The sequence below is a fragment of the Engystomops pustulosus genome, chromosome 10, assembly GCF_040894005.1.
Source record: "Engystomops pustulosus chromosome 10, aEngPut4.maternal, whole genome shotgun sequence".
Taxonomy (NCBI): Eukaryota; Metazoa; Chordata; class Amphibia; order Anura; family Leptodactylidae; genus Engystomops; species Engystomops pustulosus.
Window position 1 is genome coordinate 2,682,329 of NC_092420.1, and position 23,921 is coordinate 2,706,249.

The 23,921-nt window shown below is 50.2% G+C and overlaps 1 protein-coding gene across 2 annotated transcripts; it reads left to right on the forward strand.

Annotated features, from left to right (window-relative positions):
* The first annotated feature begins 1,461 nt into the window (after positions 1-1,461).
* On the forward strand, positions 1,462-23,914 carry LOC140103840 (inter-alpha-trypsin inhibitor heavy chain H3-like). Of its 2 annotated transcripts, XM_072127098.1 has the most exons (24): positions 1,463-1,618; positions 2,802-2,959; positions 3,087-3,191; positions 4,139-4,301; positions 4,374-4,484; positions 7,257-7,385; positions 7,981-8,097; positions 8,186-8,354; positions 8,813-8,938; positions 9,358-9,539; positions 9,808-9,993; positions 10,529-10,668; positions 11,103-11,260; positions 13,380-13,397; positions 13,758-13,778; positions 14,107-14,127; positions 15,491-15,511; positions 15,620-15,637; positions 17,367-17,399; positions 17,890-18,003; positions 18,833-19,001; positions 19,175-19,320; positions 23,127-23,202; positions 23,492-23,914. In XM_072127098.1, exons 1-24 carry the CDS (start codon positions 1,538-1,540, stop codon positions 23,622-23,624), a joined length of 2,595 nt encoding a protein of 864 aa, XP_071983199.1. In that variant the 5' UTR covers positions 1,463-1,537; the 3' UTR covers positions 23,625-23,914. The 2 variants fall into 2 exon arrangements, with proteins under 2 accessions (XP_071983200.1, XP_071983199.1); XM_072127099.1 differs by lacking the exons at positions 14,107-14,127; positions 15,491-15,511; positions 15,620-15,637 and having other exon boundaries at positions 1,462-1,618.
* The last annotated feature ends 7 nt before the right edge of the window (positions 23,915-23,921 follow it).

Here is a 23,921-nt window from a genome sequence, read left to right on the forward strand (position 1 = left end):
AGGAGGGCTGTTTGGTATGATTAATTATGGGATATTTTACAGAACAGGAGCCTGCTTTAGTTTCAGAATTATTAATGCCATGTGAGTTCACTGCAAAGGGGCCCACTGAGGCTCTGTCGCCCAGCGGCATACTGAAACCTGAAGCTGACCCTGATTATAGGTAGTGTATATGTATATGGAGTACCAAGCCCTTCCCCTGATGAAGCTCACACCCACTACATGTAGTTAGTGCAGGTAAGAATGATTCTGGGAAGTAACAAGCCCTGCCCCTGCGGATGCTCACTCCATATGTTCTAGGTAGAGAATAATGCTATGAAGTAATAAGCCCTGCCCCTGAGGGTGTCCACTCCCAATACAGGCGAGGTAGTCCATGGGGAGAATAATGCTATGAATTAACAATCGCTCTCTCTGAGGACGTTCACACCCAGTACATAATTGGTAGTGCAGATGATACTGCTATGAAGTAGTAAGCCCTGCCCAAGAGGATTCTCACACCCAGTACCTTCTAGGCAGTGCATATGAGAATAATGCATGTTCTAGGTAGTGCAGTGGAAAAAAAATGATATAAATTAACAAACCCTGCCCCTGAGGATGTTCATACCTAATACATTCTTGGTAGTGCATATGAGAATAATGGTGTGATGTAACAAGCCCTGCCTCTTAGGACGTTCACACAAAGTACATTCTAGGTAGTGCAAATAATAATGCTATGAAGTAACAAGCCCTGCCCCTGAGGATCTTCACATCCAATACATTCTAGGTAATGCAGATAGTAATACTATGAAGTAACAAGCCCTGCCCCTGAGGAGGCTCTCACCCAGTTCCTTCTAGGTAGTGCAGATTAGAAAAATGCTATGAAGTAATAAGCCCTTGGGGAGTCTTGTATTATAGTCCTCTGCTAATTATCCAGTTATTACATTGTGTACACAGTCCCCTTTTGTTTTATGAGAGGCTTATGGAACTGTATCCTCCAGCCAATCCCAGGCAGTTTAGATTAGTGCAATCAGAGCCAAGGGGCAGAAAGAAGCCCCGCCCATGAGGAACCATGTATTATTTATCATTTATGTGTACAGCACATCATCCAGCTGTTATATGTGGAATAACATCCTCTCTGGGCTGAGCTTACTGATAATGATATGAACAGATCTGTTCCTCTAGCGCCCCCGTCTGGAGGGAATCTCCTTGTGATGTTTGAGACGTCTTGTGACATGACTTGGGGTATGAACCAATTCAGAAGATCCCTTCCTGTAATGTTGTGTGGGTAGCAGAGGGGTGTTATTGCCCCCTGAGGAGGGGCCTTGGGGGGTAACTTTGTATCCGCAGCTCTGAGAGGATGTGTCACATGTGAGCAAACACAAGAGGCTGCAGGTATTGACCCTTCAGGCTGGAGCAGCTGAGATTTGGACCCCACGTGACCCCCAGGTTGCAGAATCCCTATTTAGGACACAAATGTTTGACTTTCCTGTTTGTTTCTGCCCAAACTTCCAGAGCAGCGAGTTACCCATTAATCTAGAAAGTGATTGGAGAAGGAGCGGACATGGGGGCTCTGCACTGCTGGAGTCTGCTGGGAGCAGCCCTGGTCATCCTGTGTCTTCTGCCGTCATGTCACGGGGGAACGGTCAGTAATATCCATTGTGTATCTATATGTACACACAAAGACTGGAGCTCTCTGGGGGGACATACTGCACTGGGGTCAGATACTGCACTGGGGTCAGATACTGCACTGGGGTCACACACTACACTGGAGTCACACAATATACTGGAGTCACACACTATTCTGGGGTCGTACACTACACTGAGGTCACACACTTCGCTGGGGTCACACACTACGTGGGGTCACACACTATGTGGGGTCACACACTACGCTGGGGTCGTACACTACGCTGGGGTCACACACTACACTGGGGTCACACACTACGCTGGGGTCACACACTACGCTGGGGTCACACACTACGCTGGGGTCACACACTACGCTGGGGTCACACACTACGTGGGGTCACACACTACGCTGGGGTCACACACTACGCTGCGGTCATACATTACACTGGGGTCACACACTATACTGACGTCACACACTACGCTGGGGTCACACACTACACTGGGGTCACACACTACACTGGGGTCACACACTACGTGGGGTCACACACTACGCTGGGGTCACACACTACGCTGGGGTCACACACTACACTGGGGTCACACACTACACTGGGGTCACACACTACGCTGGGGTCACACACTACGCTGGGGTCGCACACTACGCTGGGGTCACACACTACGCTGGGGTCACACACTGCGCTGGGGTCACACACTACGCTGGGGTCACACACTGCGCTGGGGTCACACACTACGCTGGGGTCACACACTGCGCTGGGGTCACAAACTACGCTGCGGTCACACACTACGCTGGGGTCGTACACTACGCTGGGGTCACACACTACGCTGGGGTCACACATTACACTGGGGTCACACACTACACTGGGGTCACACACTGCACTGAGGTCACACACTACACTGGGGTCACACAAAGCACTGGGGTAATATACTTCACTAGTGCACACACTGCACTGGGGTCACACACTACACTGGGGTCACACAGTACATTGGGGTCGCAGTGCTTGTTACTGCTTAATTGGAGTTTTGACTATTTATTACTGCGACTCATCACAATTGTGTCACACGCTGTGTACGGTAAGTGTCCGCACCCCCCATAGCTGCGCAGATCATCAGGGGCTGTGGAGTAATTCTATGCAGAGATTGTCAGGAGCCGCGAGCGCTGGGACATAATCATTTTCCTCTTGCAGAAGATGGTGGTCCACAGCGTGCACATACACAGCAGGGTCTCGTCCCGCTTTGCCCGGACCTCAGTCACCACCGTCATCCAGAACGTGTTAAATTCTTCCCAAGAAGTTATCTTCGAAATGGAACTGCCAAAGACGGCCTTCATCACCAACTTCACCATGTGAGTGGTAGGAATCTTCCAGGATTCTGAGTGGGGGGTCGGGGGCTTTATGTCTTTGGGTGATGTGGTGTATCTAATACTCATTGAGTGATACAGTGTATCTAATACTCAGCTTCTGTCCCTATAGGATCATTGACAATGTTACAAATCTTGGGATTATCAAAGAAAAAGCTGAGGCGAAGAAAAAATATCAGAAAGCCGTGTCCCGGGGTCAGAGCGCCGGCCTGGTCCAGTATGTATCACCGGGGGGCGCTACGCATCATGGACCAGAAACTTAGAAAAGTATTTCTAGGAAGAAGGAGGGTGCAAAGGTTGGGCCTCCAGGGCCGTGATCTTACCGTTACCCTAACAGACCCCAATAATCCAAGGGGAATGAGATCTCCAGGCCTTGTCTCCGATCTCAAAGACCCCAAATGTCCATGGGGTCATGTTGTCTAGTCCATGGTGACATGTTGTCTTGTCCATGGGGTCATGGTGTCTGCTCCATGGTGACATGTTGTCTGATCCATGTCCTTGTCCTGTCTATGGTGGCCTGGTGTAAGGTCTATTTAGAGTCCTGGTGTCTGCTCCATGGTGACATGTTGTCTAGTCCATGGGGTCATGCTGTGGTCCATGGTATTATGGCTTGCTGTCTAGTCCATGGGGTCATGGTGTCTGCTCCATGGTGACATGCTGTCTAGTCCATGGTGTCATGCTGTGGTCCAGGGTATTATGGCTTGTTGTCTAGTCCATGGGGTCATGGTGTTGTCCATGGTATTATGGCTTGCTGTCAATGGGGTCATGGTGTCTGCTCCTTGGTGACATGTTGTCTGATCCATGTCCTTGTCCCGTCTATGGTGGTCTGATGTAAGGTCTATAGTAGAGTCATGGTGTCCACTACATGGTGGCATATTGCCTGATGGATTTTTGGTCATGGTGTCTGCTTAATAATGGTATGTTGTCTAGTCCATTGTGTTATGGTGTCTGCTCCATGGCTGCAAGTTGTCTGGGCCATGGGGTCATGGTGCTATATGGTGACGTTGTCTAGTCCATGCAGTCGTTGGGGTCTGCTCCATGTTGTCTTATGGATGGAGTCCTGGTATCTGCTCTATGGTGTTATGTTGTCTTGTGAGTGGTTTATTGCTGCCCCTCGCTTCCTGCGAGTCCTGTCCTGAGGACTCACGGATGATCTTTTTACAGATCTACTGGACGGAAAATGGAGAATTTTAAGATCTCTGCGAATGTGGGACCATCTTCTACAGCCACGTTCAAGCTGGTCTATGAGGAGTTACTGAAGCGACAGCTGGGGAAATATGAATTATACCTAAGAATCCGACCCAAGGAGCTGGTGGAGAACTTCCAGGTATGTATCTGCATCTAGTGCCTCCAGGATCGAGAGCCGGAGCTGCACGGATTACATATCAATGTCTTGCAGATCACCGTGGATATCGTGGAACCACAAGGAATTAGCTTTCTGGAGACGGTCGGAACATTTATGACCAATGAGCTCTCTAATGTGGTCAGAACAAACCGCACAGAAAATAAGGTAACAGCAAAATCTTATCATAGGAAGAAAGTCAAGAAGAACTTCCCTGCAGTCTCACCATAGGGATTCCCCTATGAACCCTCATTAGCAGGTCAGGTTGAAGGAGAAAGATGAATAGATCAAAGGTCACATGACCACGTAGTGGAGGAAGACTCATAAGTGGGCGGAGTCTGGTCCTTTCGTTGGTGCTGGATGTCAGGTAGAGGGTAAATGGTGAATACCGAGAGAGTGCAGGAGAGATAATACAGGAGGGGAGAGTGCAGGAGAGATAATACAGGAGGGGAGAGTGCAGGAGAGATAATACAGGAGGGAGAGTGCAGGAGAGATAATACAGGAGGGGAGAGTGCAGGAGAGATAATACAGGGAGGAGAGTGCAGGAGAGATAATACAGGAGGGAGAGTGCAGGAGAGATAATACAGGAGGGAGAGTGCAGGAGAGATAATACAGGAGGGGAGAGTGCAGGAGAGATAATACAGGAGGGAGAGTGCAGGAGAGATAATACAGGAGGGAGAGTGCAGGAGAGATAATACAGGAGGGAGAGTGCAGGAGAGATAATACAGGAGGGAGAGTGCAGGAGAGATAATACAGGAGGGGAGAGTGCAGGAGAGATAATACAGGAGGGGAGAGTGCAGGAGAGATAATACAGGGAGGAGAGTGCAGGAGAGATAATACAGGAGGGAGAGTGCAGGAGAGATAATACAGGAGGGAGAGTGCAGGAGAGATAATACAGGAGGGGAGAGTGCAGGAGAGATAATACAGGAGGGAGAGTGCAGGAGAGATAATACAGGAGGGAGAGTGCAGGAGAGATAATACAGGAGGGGAGAGTGCAGGAGAGATAATACAGGAGGGAGAGTGCAGGAGAGATAATACAGGGGGGAGAGTGCAGGAGAGATAATACAGGAGGGGAGAGTGCAGAAGAGATAATACAGGAGGGAGAGTGCAGGAGAGATAATACAGGGGGGAGAGTGCAGAAGAGATAATACAGGAGGGAGAGTGCAGAAGAGATAATACAGGAGGGAAGAGTGCAGGAGAGATAATACAGGAGGGGAGAGTGCAGGAGAGATAATACAGGAGGGGAGAGTGCAGGAGAGATAATACAGGAGGGGAGAGTGCAGGAGAGATAATACAGGAGGGAGAGTGCAGGAGAGATAATACAGGAGGGAGAGTGCAGGAGAGATATAATACAGGAGGGAGAGTGCAGGAGAGATAATACAGGGGGGAGAGTGCAGAAGAGATAATACAGGAGGGAGAGTGCAGGAGAGATAATACAGGAGGGGAGAGTGCAGGAGAGATAATACAGGGGGGAGAGTGCAGAAGAGATAATACAGGAGGGAGAGTGCAGGAGAGATAATACAGGAGGGGAGAGTGCAGGAGAGATAATACAGGAGGGAAGAGTGCAGGAGAGATAATACAGGGGGGAGAGTGCTGAAGAGATAATACAGGAGGGAGAGTGCAGGAGAGATAATACAGGAGGGAGAGTGCAGGAGAGATATAATACAGGAGGGGAGAGTGCAGGAGAGATAATACAGGAGGGAGAGTGCAGGAGAGATAATACAGGAGGGGAGAGTGCAGGAGAGATAATACAGGGGGGAGAGTGCAGAAGAGATAATACAGGAGGGAGAGTGCAGGAGAGATAATACAGGAGGGGAGAGTGCAGGAGAGATAATACAGGAGGGAAGAGTGCAGGAGAGATAATACAGGAGGGAGAGTGCAGGAGAGATAATACAGGAGGGGAGAGTGCAGGAGAGATAATACAGGAGGGGAGAGTGCAGAAGAGATAATACAGGAGGGAGAGTGCAGGAGAGATAATACAGGAGGGGAGAGTGCAGGAGAGATAATACAGGAGGGAAGAGTGCAGGAGAGATAATACAGGGGGGAGAGTGCTGAAGAGATAATACAGGAGGGAGAGTGCAGGAGAGATAATACAGGAGGGAGAGTGCAGGAGAGATATAATACAGGAGGGAGAGTGCAGGAGAGATATAATACAGGAGGGAGAGTGCAGGAGAGATAATACAGGAGGGAGAGTGCAGGAGAGATAATACAGGAGGGAGAGTGCAGGAGAGATAATACAGGAGGGAGAGTGCAGGAGAGATAATACAGGAGGGAGAGTGCAGGAGAGATAATACAGGAGGGAGAGTGCAGGAGAGATAATACAGGGGGGATAGTGCAGGAGAGATAATACAGGGGGGAGAGTGCAGGAGAGATAATACAGGGGGGAGAGTGCAGGAGAGATAATACAGGAGGGAGAGTGCAGGAGAGATAATACAGGAGGGAGAGTGCAGGAGAGATAATACAGGAGGGAGAGTGCAGGAGAGATAATACAGGAGGGGAGAGTGCAGGAGAGATAATACAGGAGGGGAGAGTGCAGGAGAGATAATACAGGAGGGGAGAGTGCAGGAGAGATAATACAGGGGGGAGAGTGCAGGAGAGATAATACAGGAGAAGGAGTGCAGGAGAGATAATACAGGAGGGGAGAGTGCAGGAGAGATAATACAGGAGGGAAGAGTGCAGGAGAGATAATACAGGGGGGAGAGTGCAGGAGAGATAATACAGGAGGGGAGAGTGCAGGAGAGATAATACAGGGGGGAGAGTGCAGGAGAGATAATACAGGAGGGGAGAGTGCAGGAGAGATAATACAGGAGGGGAGAGTGCAGGAGAGATAATACAGGAGGGGAGAGTGCAGGAGAGATAATACAGGAGGGGAGAGTGCAGGAGAGATAATACAGGAGGGGAGAGTGCAATTTATTGGACAACATTTCCTCTTATTTTCAGGCTCATATAGAATTTCAGCCGTCCCTGGAGCAGCAGCGCCGGTGCCCGGAGTGTCCTGACAGTGTCCTGGACGGAGACTTAAAGATAACGTATGATGTCAGGAGAGAAGCTTCTGCGGGGAAAGTGCAGGTGATTGGTGGAGACCTTCCATATACATGTAGAGTCATTACACTTATATGATGTGTAGTTACAGCATTTGTATAAGCGCAATCATTACAGTAAGATGATAAGTCATGGTAGATACAAGACATTACACTGACGGGTTCATACATTCACAATGAGTTATTGGAGCTACATGATAAGTCGTTACAGTCACATTGAGTTATTGGAGCTACATGATAAGTCGTTACAGTCACATTGAGTTATTGGAGCTACATGATAAGTCGTTACAGTCACATTGAGTTATTGGAGCTACATGATAAGTCGTTACAGTCACATTGAGTTATTGGAGCTACATGATAAGTCGTTACAGTCACATTGAGTTATTGGAGCTACATGATAAGTCGTTACAGTCACATTGAGTTATTGGAGCTACATGATAAGTCGTTACAGTCACATTGAGTTATTGGAGCTACATGATAAGTCGTTACAGTCACATTGAACCACATTGAGTTCCTTGACCATTTGTTACAATTTGTTGTTCGTCTTATGATAAGTCGTTACAATTACATGATGAATCCTCACAGTTACATGATGTTTGTTTCTCTTCCGTTGTGTCTCACAGATTGTCAATGGATACTTTGTTCATTACTTTGCTCCATCCAACCTTAAGCGCCTTCCGAAAAATGTGCTGTTTGTCATCGACCACAGCGGCTCCATGTATGGGAACAAGATCAAGCAGGTAACAATCCCGGAGTGACTGCCCCGGGGCTTCTTCCCCCCCCCCCCCCCCCACGTCTCTACCTGGACATTACCACCTCTATCATTAGACCTACGAGGCTTTCACCAAGATCCTGGAGGAGATGCCGCCGGAGGATTTCCTGGGGATTCTCATATTTGATGATAAAGTCGATCACTGGAAGAAGAGTCTGGTCAGAGCCTCCCCGGAGAACATCCAGAAGGCCAAGGAGTTTGTGAAAAAGATGTCTGCAAGAGGAGGTAAAAGTACAACGTCACGATGCATGAAAGGGGCAGGGACCACGTCAGGGCTCATGTTTTAGGGCAGTGATGGTGAACCTTTTAGACACCGAGTGCCCAAACTACAACCAAAACCCACATATATTTTTTGCAAAGTGCCAATGCAACAATTTAAGCAGTGACTTATTACTCCCTGCTTTTTCACAGGTTTAAATTGTATAGGCACCTGAGGACACCAATACAGGAGAAAGAAGGAGAAAAAGTTTGGATCATCATTGTAGCTTCCTTCTAGGGTCCTGGGCTGCCTGTGATTGCAGGAGGACTTGAGTCCTGTCTGGCAAACTCTACCCTGGGGTTATGGCAAGGGTGCCCATATAGAGGGCTCTGAGTGCCTCCTCTGGCACCCGTGCCATAGGTTCGCCACCACTGTTTTAGGGGATCACAGCTTTGAATTAACCCTTTATCATATTGTTCTGCAGGGACGGACATCAATAAGGCTTTGCTTAGCGCAGTGAAAATGCTGACAAATGCCACCATCAATAACTCTCTGCCCGCCACCAGCGCCTCCATGATATTATTCCTCTCCGATGGGGAACCCACATCAGGTGAGTGGTGGCTCATAACCGGGGGTAATGCTACAGGATCCACCTTCATTTACTATTTTAGTACTATTTTACATCCCTAAAGAATTGGTTCTGCTGCCATATTGTACCTGGCAGGAGCCCAGAGATCAGCCCATATCAGGGTCCACCGTATCCATCAATACTGTCTGGAATGACCCCTATCACACCCCTGCACACCTCAGTCCTATCTAGAATGACTCCCATCGTGTCCACTACTCCCTAAGATGACCCCTGTTATGTCCACTGCCCCCCTGCACCCTCCTCCCTCACAAGTCCTTGGTTCTGGAGTCTACAGTAAGTTGTCGCCATGTTCTTCGGGTCACCCTTGTCTATCTCTTGACAATAGAGCGGACATGAAATGACCACCGTCTTCCTCATTAACCCTTAATGCAATTCCGCAGGTACCACTGACCACAAGAAGATCATAGACAATGTGAAGCGCTCGCTGGAAGGGCAGGCCGCCTTGTACTGCCTGGGATTCGGTAGCGGAGTGGACTACAACTTTTTGGAAAAATTGGCTTTGGAAAATGGAGGTTTGGCACGTCGCATATACGAGGACTCGGACTCTGCGCTGCAGTTACAGGTGATCGGCCTCGTGTGATCTGAGTTTTGGGGAGATTTGGGGACATGGCCCTGGGGGACAGATCTGGCTGGTTTGTAGAGCACCAGGTGGTTCTGCAAGGGAAGGGAGGTTTATGGTTCTGTCGGCTCCTCCACCATCCTCTTCCCATCTATCCACCTTGCTTCCTAATGGGAATTCAGAAAATATGGGATAATATTAGCGTGAACCGGGCCTCCTCATAGTCCTTGGACTACAAGCACCATAACTCTCACTCTCCCGTGTCTTCCAGGGCTTCTACAATGAGGTGGCGAACCCAATGCTCCTGGACGTGGAGCTGCAGTACCTGGAGAATTCTGTGGATTTTGTGACTCGGAGCAGCTTCAAGCATTATTACCAGGGGTCGGAAATCATTGTAGCCGGCCGGATAGCCAATAACAGCGCGGAGACCCTCACTGCAGAGGTCAAAGCACAGGGCGTAGGTATCAGTAGGTGCAGGGGGGGGGGGGGCTGCTCCAGGGGGTCTAATGGTGCAGGTCTATCCTGGTCATTGTCTGCTGCAGTGCATCCTGGGAGATGCAGGGTTATATCAGGTGCTATACACTAAGGTGGGAAATTATAGAGCTACGAGTGACTGGAGAGTAGAAATCCCATTATGAAGATCCCAGATAAGACCTTTAAATTATGAAGACCCCAGACCTGACTCCAAAATGAAGAAAGACCCCAAACCAGAGACCTACAATGATAAGGACAGAAGACCCTAAAATCAGTGAAGAAATCCTAGAACCTCAGATATAATGAACATCTCAGACCAGACCCCAAAATGTATAGAATACCTCAGACCAGACCCCAAAGGAAACCAATGGGAATCCAGCAAATCTGCTACATAACACTCGATAGTCTTAGTTTTACTTCTCCGGCTTGGGCTCTGGTTCTGGAAGGATAATTACTTGTATACAAGTCCATAGAGAAGATTCCGGAAGTGACCTGAATGTTTTGTCTTTTTTCTGAAGCTTTTGCAGCCGTTCTCCGTGACTGTGGAGGCCGAGGTCCGGGAGGAGGACGAGGTGTCCAGGGAGCAGCGTTACATATTCGAAAACTTCACCGAGAGGCTGTGGGCTTATCTGACCATCGAGCAGCTGCTGACCCAACAGTACGGAGACATCTATACTTATGTTACTGCAGTATGTTTGTTGTCACATGAACCCATTCCCACACACCCCGTTATATGTAAATCTAGCACCTAAAGCATGTTCCGCTTGTGAGGGGCCTGGTGCACCTGTACATTATACCTCCAGGCCATTGTGTAATACCTCTTTTCTCCTGTGGGGGCGGTAATAAATAGATATCTTGCTGTCAGGTATCTCCAGGATCTTATCTAAGACCCAGGGCTTTATGTGACCGACTTCCACACCCCTGACTCCTCGATCAGACTACAGCAGGTTTGTGTGTCGTCTGTTTCCTTGGAGACACAATGATCTTATACATTTGATACATTGTTGCAATAAGTTCCTGGGATACAAAGAGGAGGAGCCGGAGGTGGAGGTCTGTGTGCAGAAGTAACAGATACCATTGTCTTATCTGTAGAATCTCAGCTGAAGGTGAAGAGAGACGTCACATAACAGAGAAGGCTCTGAACTTATCCCTGAAATACAATTTTGTGACACCATTAACCTCAATGGTAGTGACTCCCCCGGAGGAGCAGAAATCAGACGAGCTGGTGGCTAATAAACCGAGCGAAGAGGGTGAGTGTATAATCCGAGCAAACTCCAACAGGTAGGGGTCAGGTATCTTACTTCCTCTCCATCATCCTCTATCCCATCCTCTTGCCTCCCTTCGTTCTCCTCCACTAACATGGCCTCTCCTTACCTGACCTCATCTCTCCTCATCTCTCCTCACCTGGTCTTCTCTCATCCCTCCTCTTCTCTCCTCACCTGGCCTCATCTCTCCTCACCTGGCCTCCTCTCTCCTCACCTGGCCTCCTCTCTCCTCACCTGGCCTCCTCTCTCCTCACCTGGCCTCCTCTCTCCTCACCTGGCCTCCTCTCTCCTCCCCTGGCCTCCTCTCTCCTCACCTGGCCTCCTCTCATCCCTCCTCTTCTCTCCTCACCTGGCCTCCTCTCATCCCTCCTCTTCTCTCCTCACCTGGCCTCCTCTCATCCCTCCTCTTCTCTCCTCACCTGGCCTCCTCTCATCCCTCCTCTTCTCTCCTCACCTGGCCTCATCTCTCCTCACCTGGCCTCATCTCTCCTCACCTGGCCTCATCTCTCCTCTCCTCACCTGGCCTCATCTCTCCTCTCCTCACCTGGCCTCATCTCTCCTCTCCTCACCTGGCCTCATCTCTTCTCTCCTCACCTGGCCTCATCTCTTCTCTCCTCACCTGGCCTCATCTCTTCTCTCCTCACCTGGCCTCATCTCTCCTCACCTGGCCTCCTCTCATCCCTCCTCTTCTCTCCTCACCTGGCCTCATCTCTCCTCACCTGGCCTCATCTCTCCTCACCTGGCCTCATCTCTCCTCACCTGGCCTCATCTCTCCTCACCTGGCCTCTTCTCTCCTCACCTGGCCTCCTCTCATCCCTCCTCTTCTCTCCTCACCTGGCCTCCTCTCATCCCTCCTATTCTCTCCTCACCTGGCCTCCTCTCATCCCTCCTCTTCTCTCCTCACCTGGCCTCCTCTCATCCCTCCTCTTCTCTCCTCACCTGGCCTCCTCTCATCCCTCCTCTTCTCTCCTCACCTGGCCTCCTCTCATCCCTCCTCTTCTCTCCTCACCTGGCCTCATCTCTTCTCTCCTCACCTGGCCTCATCTCTTCTCTCCTCACCTGGCCTCATCTCTTCTCTCCTCACCTGGCCTCATCTCTCCTCACCTGGCCTCATCTCTCCTCACCTGGCCTCATCTCTCCTCACCTGGCCTCATCTCTCCTCACCTGGCCTCCTCTCTCCTCACCTGGCCTCCTCTCTCCTCACCTGGCCTCCTCTCATCCCTCCTCTTCTCTCCTCACCTGGCCTCCTCTCATCCCTCCTCTTCTCTCCTCACCTGGCCTCATCTCTCCTCACCTGGCCTCCTCTCATCCCTCCCCTCTTCTCTCCTCACCTGGCCTCCTCTCATCCCTCCCCTCTTCTCTCCTCACCTGGCCTCCTCTCATCCCTCCTCTTCTCTCCTCACCTGGCCTCCTCTCATCCATCCTCTTCTCTCCTCACCTGGCCTCCTCTCATCGCTCCTCTTCTCTCCTCACCTGGCCTCCTCTCATCCCTCCTCTTCTCTCCTCACCTGGCCTCCTCTCATCCCTCCTCTTCTCTCCTCACCTGGCCTCCTCTCATCCCTCCTCTTCTCTCCTCACCTGGCCTCCTCTCTTCTCTCCTCACCTGGCCTCCTCTCATCTCTCCTCTTCTCTCCTCACCTGGCCTCCTCTCATCCATCCTCTTCTCTCCTCACCTGGCCTCCTCTCATCCCTCCTCTTCTCTCCTCACCTGGCCTCCTCTCTTCTCTCCTCACCTGGCCTCCTCTCATCTCTCCTCTTCTCTCCTCACCTGGCCTCCTCTCATCCATCCTCTTCTCTCCTCACCTGGCCTCCTCTCATCGCTCCTCCCCTCATGTTCTCTCCGTTCCGTTTTTCTCTTTCCTTCAATCCTTTTCTTTCTTCTCCCTCCATGCAGTAATATATTAGATACGCCGGCTGCCACCACTGGGGGGAGCTCCTACCATAAGACATATACATCCTCCTTTGAACATAATGATCATGCTCAGGGAGCGCCCCCCAGTGGTGGCTGTGGCCATAACTGTGATCTGGTGATTATATGTGAGAGGATTACAGTGTCGCGGTCCTGGTCCCCTCCCCCGCTCATAGCTTGTATTTTATATTGCAGGACTGGATGCAGCTGATGGTACGTCTCTCATCTTCCTCTCCTCATCACTCCTGGTTTTATGTCAAATTTATTACTTAAAGTCATCACTGAATAACGAGGATCCCAGGATTGTGATACGGATCCTAATTATTATCCTGGGAACCCCCTCCCAGCCGAATGAGAGGCCACATTGCACCCTATAACATTAAAGTGAATGGGGGCTGCAGTAACCCAACCTGACCTCTACACAGAGGGTGGCGCTGTTCCTGGCTAAGCTTGTGCCGAGTCTCACCTTGCGCTCGCCTGCTTGCTGATGGTTTCCATTATTGATGCAGCAGATGCACAGCTCCAGGACAAGTTTGTTGCCTTGTGTGACCTGAGTTTTATTTTTGTTTGCAGATTATGACTACACGTCTTCTGGTATGTATTGATATCTCTCTGTACTGATCTGTCGCCCCTCTATAGCGCAGTAAAGTGGGAGGGGCTCCTGGGTCCAATTGGAGTAAATAATTAGAACTTTTGTATGCATAGAAATATGATTGATGTCATGCTCCTCCCCCTCCCTGCTGCAGGGATACATATTGTTGGAGAACTAAGCATGGGCGGGGCTGGAGGTGGGGCACGAGGTGAAGAAACCCAGCCTCAGCGGAGCAGGAGATGTGTAGACGTCTAGATGTGCAGCTCATACTGTACACATCATGTAGGCGCTGATCCATTGTGTGACTAACAATATACAATTATTTCACAGCCCTCGACTCCCACTATTACGGTAAGAGCTGCACATTCTTTTCTTTTTTTTTCTTTTTCCAGTTTCTATTGAATTGATAATTGGCAAAATAATCTCAGCATAAAGCAAGTGGCAGCAGTATAAGTAATACCGCCATACTGAGCCATATACTACCCCCACAATGTGCCAGCATAACTGCCATAGACTAATAATGGCAACGTACGTGTCCTGTAATAATACTGCCCCACTCTGCACAAATGATTGTTATCATCAGCTCATGCACGTCCACACATATTGACCTACAGTGTGACATAATACCGCCAGACTGTAATCTAAAGCCGGCAGTGCAATGTGCACATACTACCAACACTGCCATATTATACCACATGAACATCCATAATACTAGCGCCATACTGTGCCCCCACGCTATAAATAATACCACCATACTAGCAGAGCTAATACTAGCGCCATACTGTGCCCCACACTATATATAATACCGCCATACTGTGCCCCACGCTATATATAATACCGCCATGTGCCCCACGCTATATATAATACCGCCATACTAGCAGAGCTAATACTAGCGCCATACTGTGCCCCACGCTATATATAATACCGCCATACTGTGCCCCACGCTATATATAATACCGCCATGTGGCCCACGCTATATATAATACTGCCATACTAGCAGAGCTAATACTAGCGCCATACTGTGCCCCACGCTATATATAATACCGCCATACTAGCAGAGCTAATACTACTGCCATACTGTGCCCCATGCTATATATAATACTGCCATACTGTGCCCCACGCTATATATAATACCGCCATACTGTACCCCACGCTATATATAATACCGCCATGTGCCCCACGCTATATATAATACCGCCATACTAGCAGAGCTAATACTAGCGCCATACTGTGCCCCACGCTATATATAATACCGCCATACTGTGCCCCACGCTATATATAATACCGCCATGTGCCCCACGCTATATATAATACCGCCATACTAGCAGAGCTAATACTAGCGCCATACTGTACCCCACGCTATATATAATACCGCCATACTAGCAGAGCTAATACTAGCGCCATACTGTGCCCCACGCTATATATAATACCGCCATACTGTGCCCCACGCTATATATAATACCGCCATGTGCCCCACGCTATATATAATACCGCCATACTGTGCCCCACGCTATATATAATACCGCCATACTAGCAGAGCTAATACTACTGCCATACTGTGCCCCACGCTATATATAATACCGCCATACTGTGCGCACACACTATATATAATACCGCCATGTGCCGTACCCTGCCCATAGAGTCAGGTTCTTGTAGCATGAGATCTCCTGCATGTGTGATGACCTCCATGTAATTGTGTGTTTCCTCTCCCCAGGACACTATGATATGGAGTCAGGTGTGTACCCCCACCCCCACCCACCTACACCCACCTACACCCCCCTTACTCCTCTACTCATCTATTTTGACATTTTTGTAGGTGTCACACAATAATTTTTCATTTCAGATCTACAATTAAAGAGCGGTGAGGAGCCCATAGGTGACCTCCTGGTATAAGGGCTTCATGGTAACCTGCAGGACAGGACCACGGCCGGATCTAATCCACTGGGGGCCCAGAGCTCAGGGTGCAGAAGTGGGTCAGAACATCCCCATCTATGTCCCCATTAACCTCACCCAGTGCCTCAATACCACCACACAGTGATAGTTCTCATCTGTGGGGGATGTATAATACCCCCTGGTGCCCTCCATACAACTCCTGTGGGGACAGTATCATTCCCATATTGCCCATATTCAGCCAGTATTGACCGGAAGGAGGGTGGAGCCACAGGATTGGAAAAGGGTGGAGTCTCAGGATAAGGAGGAGGTTGGGGCATTAGGATCAGGGGGAGGGTGAAGCCTCAGGACCAGGAGTAGGGTGGAGCCTCAGGATTAGGAGTAGGGTGGAGCCTCAGGACTAGGAGTAGGGTGGAGCCTCAGGACTAGGAGTAGGATGGAGCCTCAGGACTAGGAGGAGGGTGGAGCCTCAGGACTAGGAGTAGGATGGAGCCTCAGGACTAGGAGTAGGGTGGAGCCTCAGGACTAGGAGGAGGGTGGAGCCTCAGGACCAGGAGTAGGGTGGAGCCTCAGGACTAGGAGTAGGGTGGAGCCTCAGGACTAGGAGGAGGGTGGAGCCTCAGGACTAGGAGTAGGATGGAGCCTCAGGACTAGGAGTAGGGTGGAGCCTCAGGATTAGGAGTAGGGTGGAGCCTCAGGACTAGGAGTAGGATGGAGCCTCAGGACTAGGAGGAGGGTGGAGCCTCAGGACTAGGAGTAGGATGGAGCCTCAGGACTAGGAGTAGGGTGGAGCCTCAGGACTAGGAGGAGGGTGGAGCCTCAGGACCAGGAGTAGGGTGGAGCCTCAGGACTAGGAGTAGGGTGGAGCCTCAGGACTAGGAGGAGGGTGGAGCCTCAGGACCAGGAGTAGGATGGAGCCTCAGGACTAGGAGTAGGGTGGAGCCTCAGGACTAGGAGTAGGGTGGAGCCTCAGGACTAGGAGTAGGGTGGAGCCTCAGGACCAGGAGTAGGGTGGAGCCTCAGGATTAGGAGTAGGGTGGAGCCTCAGGACTAGGAGTAGGGTGGAGCCTCAGGACTAGGAGTAGGGTGGAGCCTCAGGACTAGGAGTAGGGTGGAGCCTCAGGACTAGGAGTAGGGTGGAGCCTCAGGAATAGGAGTAGGGTGGAGCCTCAGGAATAGGAGTAGGGTGGAGCCTCAGGAATAGGAGTAGGGTGGAGCCTCAGGAATAGGAGTAGGGTGGAGCCTCAGGAATAGGAGTAGGGTGGAGCCTCAGGAATAGGAGTAGGGTGGAGCCTCAGGAATAGGAGTAGGGTGGAGACTCAGGAATAGGAGGAGGGTGGAGCCTTAGGAATAGGAGGAGGGTGGAGCCTCAGGAATAGGAGTAGGGTGGAGCCTCAGGAATAGGAATAGGGTGGAGCCTCAGGAATAGGAGTAGGGTGGAGACTCAGGTAAAGGAAGAGGGTGGAACCTCAGGATAAGGAGGAGGTTGGGGTCTCCGGACCAGGAGTAGGGTGAAGCCTCAGGACCAGGAGGAGGGGCTTCAGGACCAGGAGGAGGGGCTTCAGGACCAGGAGGAGGGCTTCAGGACCAGGAGTACAGTGTAGCCTTAGGACCAGGAAGAGAATGAAGCCTCAGGACCTGGAGGAGGTGTTTCTCAATGTGGACGCCGTTGTCATCTTCTCTCTCCTTCTCTGTTGTAGAGCTCATCATGGACGTGGGGCTAGCGGAGCAGTGTAAGTTCTATTATGTCTGTATATACAACTATTACTGAAGATTACATACAAGGAGGAGGGGCATCCATGTGTAATATACTCGCCCTAACTAAATTTAGTCCTGAAGTTCTTGTCAAAGAAACCTAATGGGAATGATCCCCCCGCTGCGCTCCTCAATCAAGTGTCCTATCTTTACATTTCCAGGATCCATATGACTATAATTATTCCCCGTTGTAAGACTGCAGGGTACCACCACCACGTAGCGAGCATAGGTCTCTACCATGTGCATCATTTATGTGTCCGTCGGTTTGTAACCTAAGGGTTAAGTCATTTTGTTTACATTATGGAATAACTTTTGGCAGTTTCCTGAGGCTTTGCAGGTTGTCTTTGGTTGGCCGCTCAGAACATTCTAGACAGAACAGTTCTATATATTCAGGCTCTGCCCCCAAACACTGCCCCCCAGTGGGGAAGCTGCACATGTGACTTTTCTTTTGCCCTCTTTTTCCTCCAGTTTGTGAGACTTTCCAGGTTTTATTAGGGAATCCGGGAGACCTGGAAAGAATCTGCTTCAGAATCACCGAGGCCCAGAATGTTACAGTCAACTTGTATAACAATGACAAGACCGGTAAGTGAGAATGTGTGGGATCCCCAGCACTCACATATTGCAGGGGGACCTGCACCACTCACATTCCAGGGGGATACCCAGCACTCGCACATTGTAGGGGGGAGGGGGGTTACCCAGCACTCACACATTCCAGGGGGATTCCCAGCAGTCACACATTACAGGGGGGGAAGGGTACCCAACACTCACAAATTCTGCAAGGATCCCCAGCACCCACACATTGCTGGGGGGAGGGGGGTTACCCAGCACTCACACATTCCGGGGGGATCCCCAGCACTCACACATTGTAGGGGAATCCCTAGCACCCACAAATTAGAAGGAGGAGGGGTACCCAGCACATTCTGGGGAAGCAGTGTTACTGTAGAGCAGTGATGGCTAACCTATGGCGCTGGTGCCCGAGGTGGCACTCGGAGTCCTTTCTGTGGGCACTCAGGCCATCACCAGAGATGACTCCAGGTATCTTCCTGCAGTCCCAGACAGCCCAGGACTTGCTGTGCACGGAGCTATTTTAAAGTGACAGCTCTACCTGAGACTATTTTCTGCTTTATTGGTGTCCTCAGGGGCTGGTATCAATGAAAGCTGTGACAGAGAAGGGAGTATAAATCACTAATTACATTTCTGTGTTGGCACTTTGCGATAAATAAGCGGGTCTTTGTTGTAGTTTGGGCACTCGGTCTCTAAAAGGTTTGCCATCACTGCTGTAGAGGGTGCGCTGTCACCTCCTCCTCTGAATCTGTATATAGACAGGAGACACTGATCCCCCGGCGCCGCTTATCCCCTGACTATAAGGGGGCAGGTGATGGTGACCTCTCTCCCCCCGTCTTCTCCCCAGGCGTTGCGGTGAACGGGCAGCTGAGCGAGGACGGAGCAGGATTTGTCCGGTTTGGTCTGGAGAATAAGATGGAGAAGCTGAAGGTTGATGTCAGCGCAGACAATATAAGCGTCACACAGGGGCAGCGCAGCGACACCTACGCCTGGACGGCAGCCATTGACAGCCCGGGGTCAGTATCTCATTCCATGGACAGCGCCACCCCTGTCCACAGGCTGCATGTGGTACTGCAGTGGGATAGCGGACAGACTGGATGGACAGGGTGTCTGCTCACGCCTCGCTCTGCCCCCTGCTGGTCTTTTGTTTTACTGTCTGAAGATTTATGATTTGTGGGTTTTTTTGTAGAATTCGGAAAACAAACCAGAAACGGCTGACCTTTCCCCTGGATGTCGGGGCCAACGTCACCATCTCCCTCAGCGGGAACTCACTGCACCCGTCCTTCTACATAGACAACACGTACTCAGCGGGGAATCACACCAGCGGGGTCATCGGTAAGTGGTACCCAAAATACACACAGGTGATGGGAGGAGTAAAGGGGCAGAAAGGAGGGGCCAAGCAGGTGATGGATGGAGAGGAAGATACATGGGAACAGGTTATTTTGTTCCAGGATTGTAGCTTCTCCGAGCGCACTGGGGGCGTGTCCTCACACTGCTGTGCTCTGTGCTCTCTGCAGCCAGTGTTATGTATTGTCCCTGGAGAGATGTGTAATCAGACCTCACACTGCTGTGCTCTGTACTCTCTGCAGCCAGTGTTATGTATTGTCCCTGGAGAGATGTGTAATCAGACCTCACACTGCTGTGCTCTGTGCACTCTGCAGCCAGTGTTATGTATTGTCCCTGGAGAGATGTGTAATCAGACCTCACACTGCTGTGCTCTGTACTCTCTGCAGCCAGTGTTATGTATTGTCCCTGGAGAGATGTGTAATCAGACCTCACACTGCTGTGCTCTGTGCTCTCTGCAGCCAGTGTTATGTATTGTCCAAGAGATTTGTAACCATACTTCTGTGTGAAATATGGATTTATGTTCCAGGATTGTAGCTAATTCAAAAGCACAGCAGTGTGAGGACACCCACAGTGCAATCCTGGAATATAAATCCATATATCACAGTCCTGCTGCTACTAACAGCATACACATCTCTCCAGGCACATTATATAACACTGGCTGCACAGAGCACAGAGCACAGCAGTGTGAGGTCTGATTACACATCTCTCCAGGGACAATACATAACACTGGATGCAGAGAGCACAGAGCACAGCAGTGTGAGGTCTGATTACACATCTCTCCAGGGACAATACATAACACTGGCTGCACAGAGCACAACAGTGTGAGGTCTGATTACACATCTCTCCAGGGACAATACATAACACTGGCTGCAGAGAGCACAGAGCACAGCAGTGTGAGGTCTGATTACACACCTCTCCAGGGACAATACATAACACTGGCTGCAGAGAGCACAGAGCACAGCAGTGTGAGGTCTGATTACACATCTCTCCAGGGACAATACATAACACTGGCTGCAGAGAGCACAGAGCACAGCAGTGTGAGGTCTGATTACTCGTCTCTCCAGGGACAATACATAACACTGGCTGCAGAGAGCACAGAGCACAGCAGTGTGAGGTCTGATTACACATCTCTCCAGGGACAATACATAACACTGGCTGCTGAGAGCACAGAGCACAGCAGTGTGAGGTCTGATTACACATCTCTCCAGGGACAATACATAACACTGGCTGCAGGGAGCACAGAGCACAGCAGTGTGAGGTCTGATTACACATCTCTCCAGAGACAGTACATAACACTGGCTGCAGAGAGCACAGAGCACAGCAGTGTGAGGTCTGATTACACATCTCTCCAGGCACATTATATAACACTGGCTGCACAGAGCACAGCAGTGTGAGGTCTGATTACACATCTCTCCAGGGACAATACATAACACTGGATGCAGAGAGCACAGAGCACAGCAGTGTGAGGTCTGATTACACATCTCTCCAGGGACAATACATAACACTGGCTGCACAGAGCACAACAGTGTGAGGTCTGATTACACATCTCTCCAGGGACAATACATAACACTGGCTGCAGAGAGCACAGAGCACAGCAGTGTGAGGTCTGATTACACACCTCTCCAGGGACAATACATAACACTGGCTGCAGAGAGCACAGAGCACAGCAGTGTGAGGTCTGATTACACATCTCTCCAGGGACAATACATAACACTAGCTGCAGAGAGCACAGAGCACAGCAGTGTGAGGTCTGATTACTCGTCTCTCCAGGGACAATACATAACACTGGCTGCAGAGAGCACAGAGCACAGCAGTGTGAGGTCTGATTACACATCTCTCCAGGGACAATACATAACACTGGCTGCAGAGAGCACAGAGCACAGCAGTGTGATGTCTGATTACATATCTCTCCAGGGACAATACATAACACTGGCTGCAGAGAGCACAGAGGACAGCAGTGTGAGGTCTGATTACTCGTCTCTCCAGGGACAATACATAACACTGGCTGCAGAGAGCACAGAGCACAGCAGTGTGATGTCTGATTACATATCTCTCCAGGGACAATACATAGCACTGGCTGCACAGAGCACAGCAGTGTGAGGTCTGATTACACATCTCTCCAGGGACAATACATAACACTGGCTGCACAGAGCACAGAGCATAGCAGTGTGAGGTCTGATTACACATCTCTCCAGGGACAATACATAACACTGGCTGCAGAGAGCACAGAGCACAGCAGTGTGAGGTCTGATTACACATCTCCCCATGGACAATACATAACACTAGATGCAGAGAGCACAGAGCACAGCAGTGTGAGGTCTGATTACACATCTCTCCAGGGACAATACATAACACTGGCTGCCCAGCAGTGTGAGGTATTATTACACATCTCTCCAGGGAAAATACATAACACTGGCTGCAGAGAGCACAGAGCACAGCAGTGTGAGGTCTGATTACACATCTCTCCAGGGACAATACATAACACTGGCTGCAGAGAGCACAGAGGACAGCAGTGTGAGGTCTGATTACTCGTCTCTCCAGGGACAATACATAACACTGGCTGCAGAGAGCACAGAGCACAGCAGTGTGATGTCTGATTACATATCTCTCCAGGGACAATACATAGCACTGGCTGCACAGAGCACAGAGCACAGCAGTGTGAGGTCTGATTACACATCTCTCCAGGGACAATACATAACACTGGCTGCACAGAGCACAGAGCACAGCAGTGTGAGGTCTGATTACACATCTCTCCAGGGATAATACATAACACTGGCTGCACAGAGCACAGAGCACAGCAGTGTGAGTTCTGATTACACATCTCTCCAGGGACAATACAAAACACTGGCTGCAGAGAGCACAGAGCACAGCAGTGTGAGGACTGATTACACATCTCTCCAGGGACGGTATATAACACTGGCTGCAGAGAGCACAGAGCACAGCAGTGTGAGGTCTGATCACACATCTCTCCAGGGATAATACATAGCACTGGCTGCAGAGAGCACAGAGCACAGCAGTGTGAGGTCTGATTACACATCTCTCCAGGGACAATACATAACACTGGCTGCAGAGAGCACAGAGCACAGCAGTGTGAGGTCTGATTACACATCTCTCCAGGGATAATACATAACACTGGCTGCAGAGAGCACAGAGCACAGCAGTGTGAGTTCTGATTACACATCTCTCTAGGGACAATACAAAACACTGGCTGCAGAGAGCACAGAGCACAGCAGTGTGAGGACTGATTACACATCTCTCCAGGGACGGTATATAACACTGGCTGCAGAGAGCACAGAGCACAGCAGTGTGAGGTCTGATCACACATCTCTCCAGGGATAATACATAGCACTGGCTGCAGAGAGCACAGAGCACAGCAGTGTGAGGTCTGATTACACATCTCTCCAGGGACAATACATAACACTGGCTGCAGAGAGCACAGAGCACAGCAGTGTGAGGTCTGATTACACATCTCTCCAGGGACAGTACATAACACTGGCTGCAGAGAGCACAGAGCACAGCAGTGTGAGGTCTGATTACACATCTCTCCAGGGACAATACATAACACTGGCTGCAGAGAGCACAGAGCACAGCAGTGTGAGGTCTGATTACACATCTCTCCAGGGACATTACATAACACTGGCTGCAGAGAGCACAGAGCACAGCAGTGTGAGGTCTGATTACACATCTCTCCAGGGACAGTACATAGCACTGGCTGCAGTCAGTATGACTCCTGCTGACGGTTTCCTCTAATGAGAATATAACAAAATTGTTATTTATCGCTTCTTGATTTTCAGGTCAGTTTGTTAATGTTGATGTCAGACGGAGCTCAGGTTCTTACAGCATTGGGGCTCAGGTCATCCCATTAAACAGGTACAAGCATCACATTATTAATATTTCCACATGTTTGGGGTTATAAATCAGGGGGCGGGGCTCAGATTGAAAGGGGCGTTTCCAGTGGGGCGGGGCCCAGTCCTCTGATTTTGCTTTTCAGTATAGAGGATTGATCTGTACCCGGAATGTAAAGGTTGTGACCTGTGACTCCCGGGGTTAGCCCCTCCTGCCCCCTATAGATGGGAGGTAGACACCATCCAGTCCTATGTCCCCTGCACAGACCATGTGACCAGGGATATCACATTCATCTGTAACATCTTGTTTTTAGGGCCAGCAGCTGTGATTTCACACCCCATGGGGAGGCTCGCCAGGGCCAGTGCCAGCACGCCCGCCTCCGGCCCGACAACCTGCTGGGAGGAGCCGGATACATTGTGTCAGACATCTTCACCCCCCCTCAGTAATGCCCTGATACATTGTATACCCCCCTGTCTTATCCTGGGTGCTATGTCTCTTCCTCCTTTGCTGTTGCTGTTCTTCTGTGTTTCTCTCTTGTCTAGAAACCATCCTGTAACATTGTAACAAACCCCCAGCAGAGATTAGGCCTAAACATTTACCGAATGTAAACAACAATGCACCCCCGCGAATAATCCAATAGGGGGAGAACTGAGGATCTGAATGACACTTGTCCATGTGACTTATGCCTGAAACGCGTTGTGACCTCTGACCCCTGAATAAAGTTTTAGAGACCCGATCCATTG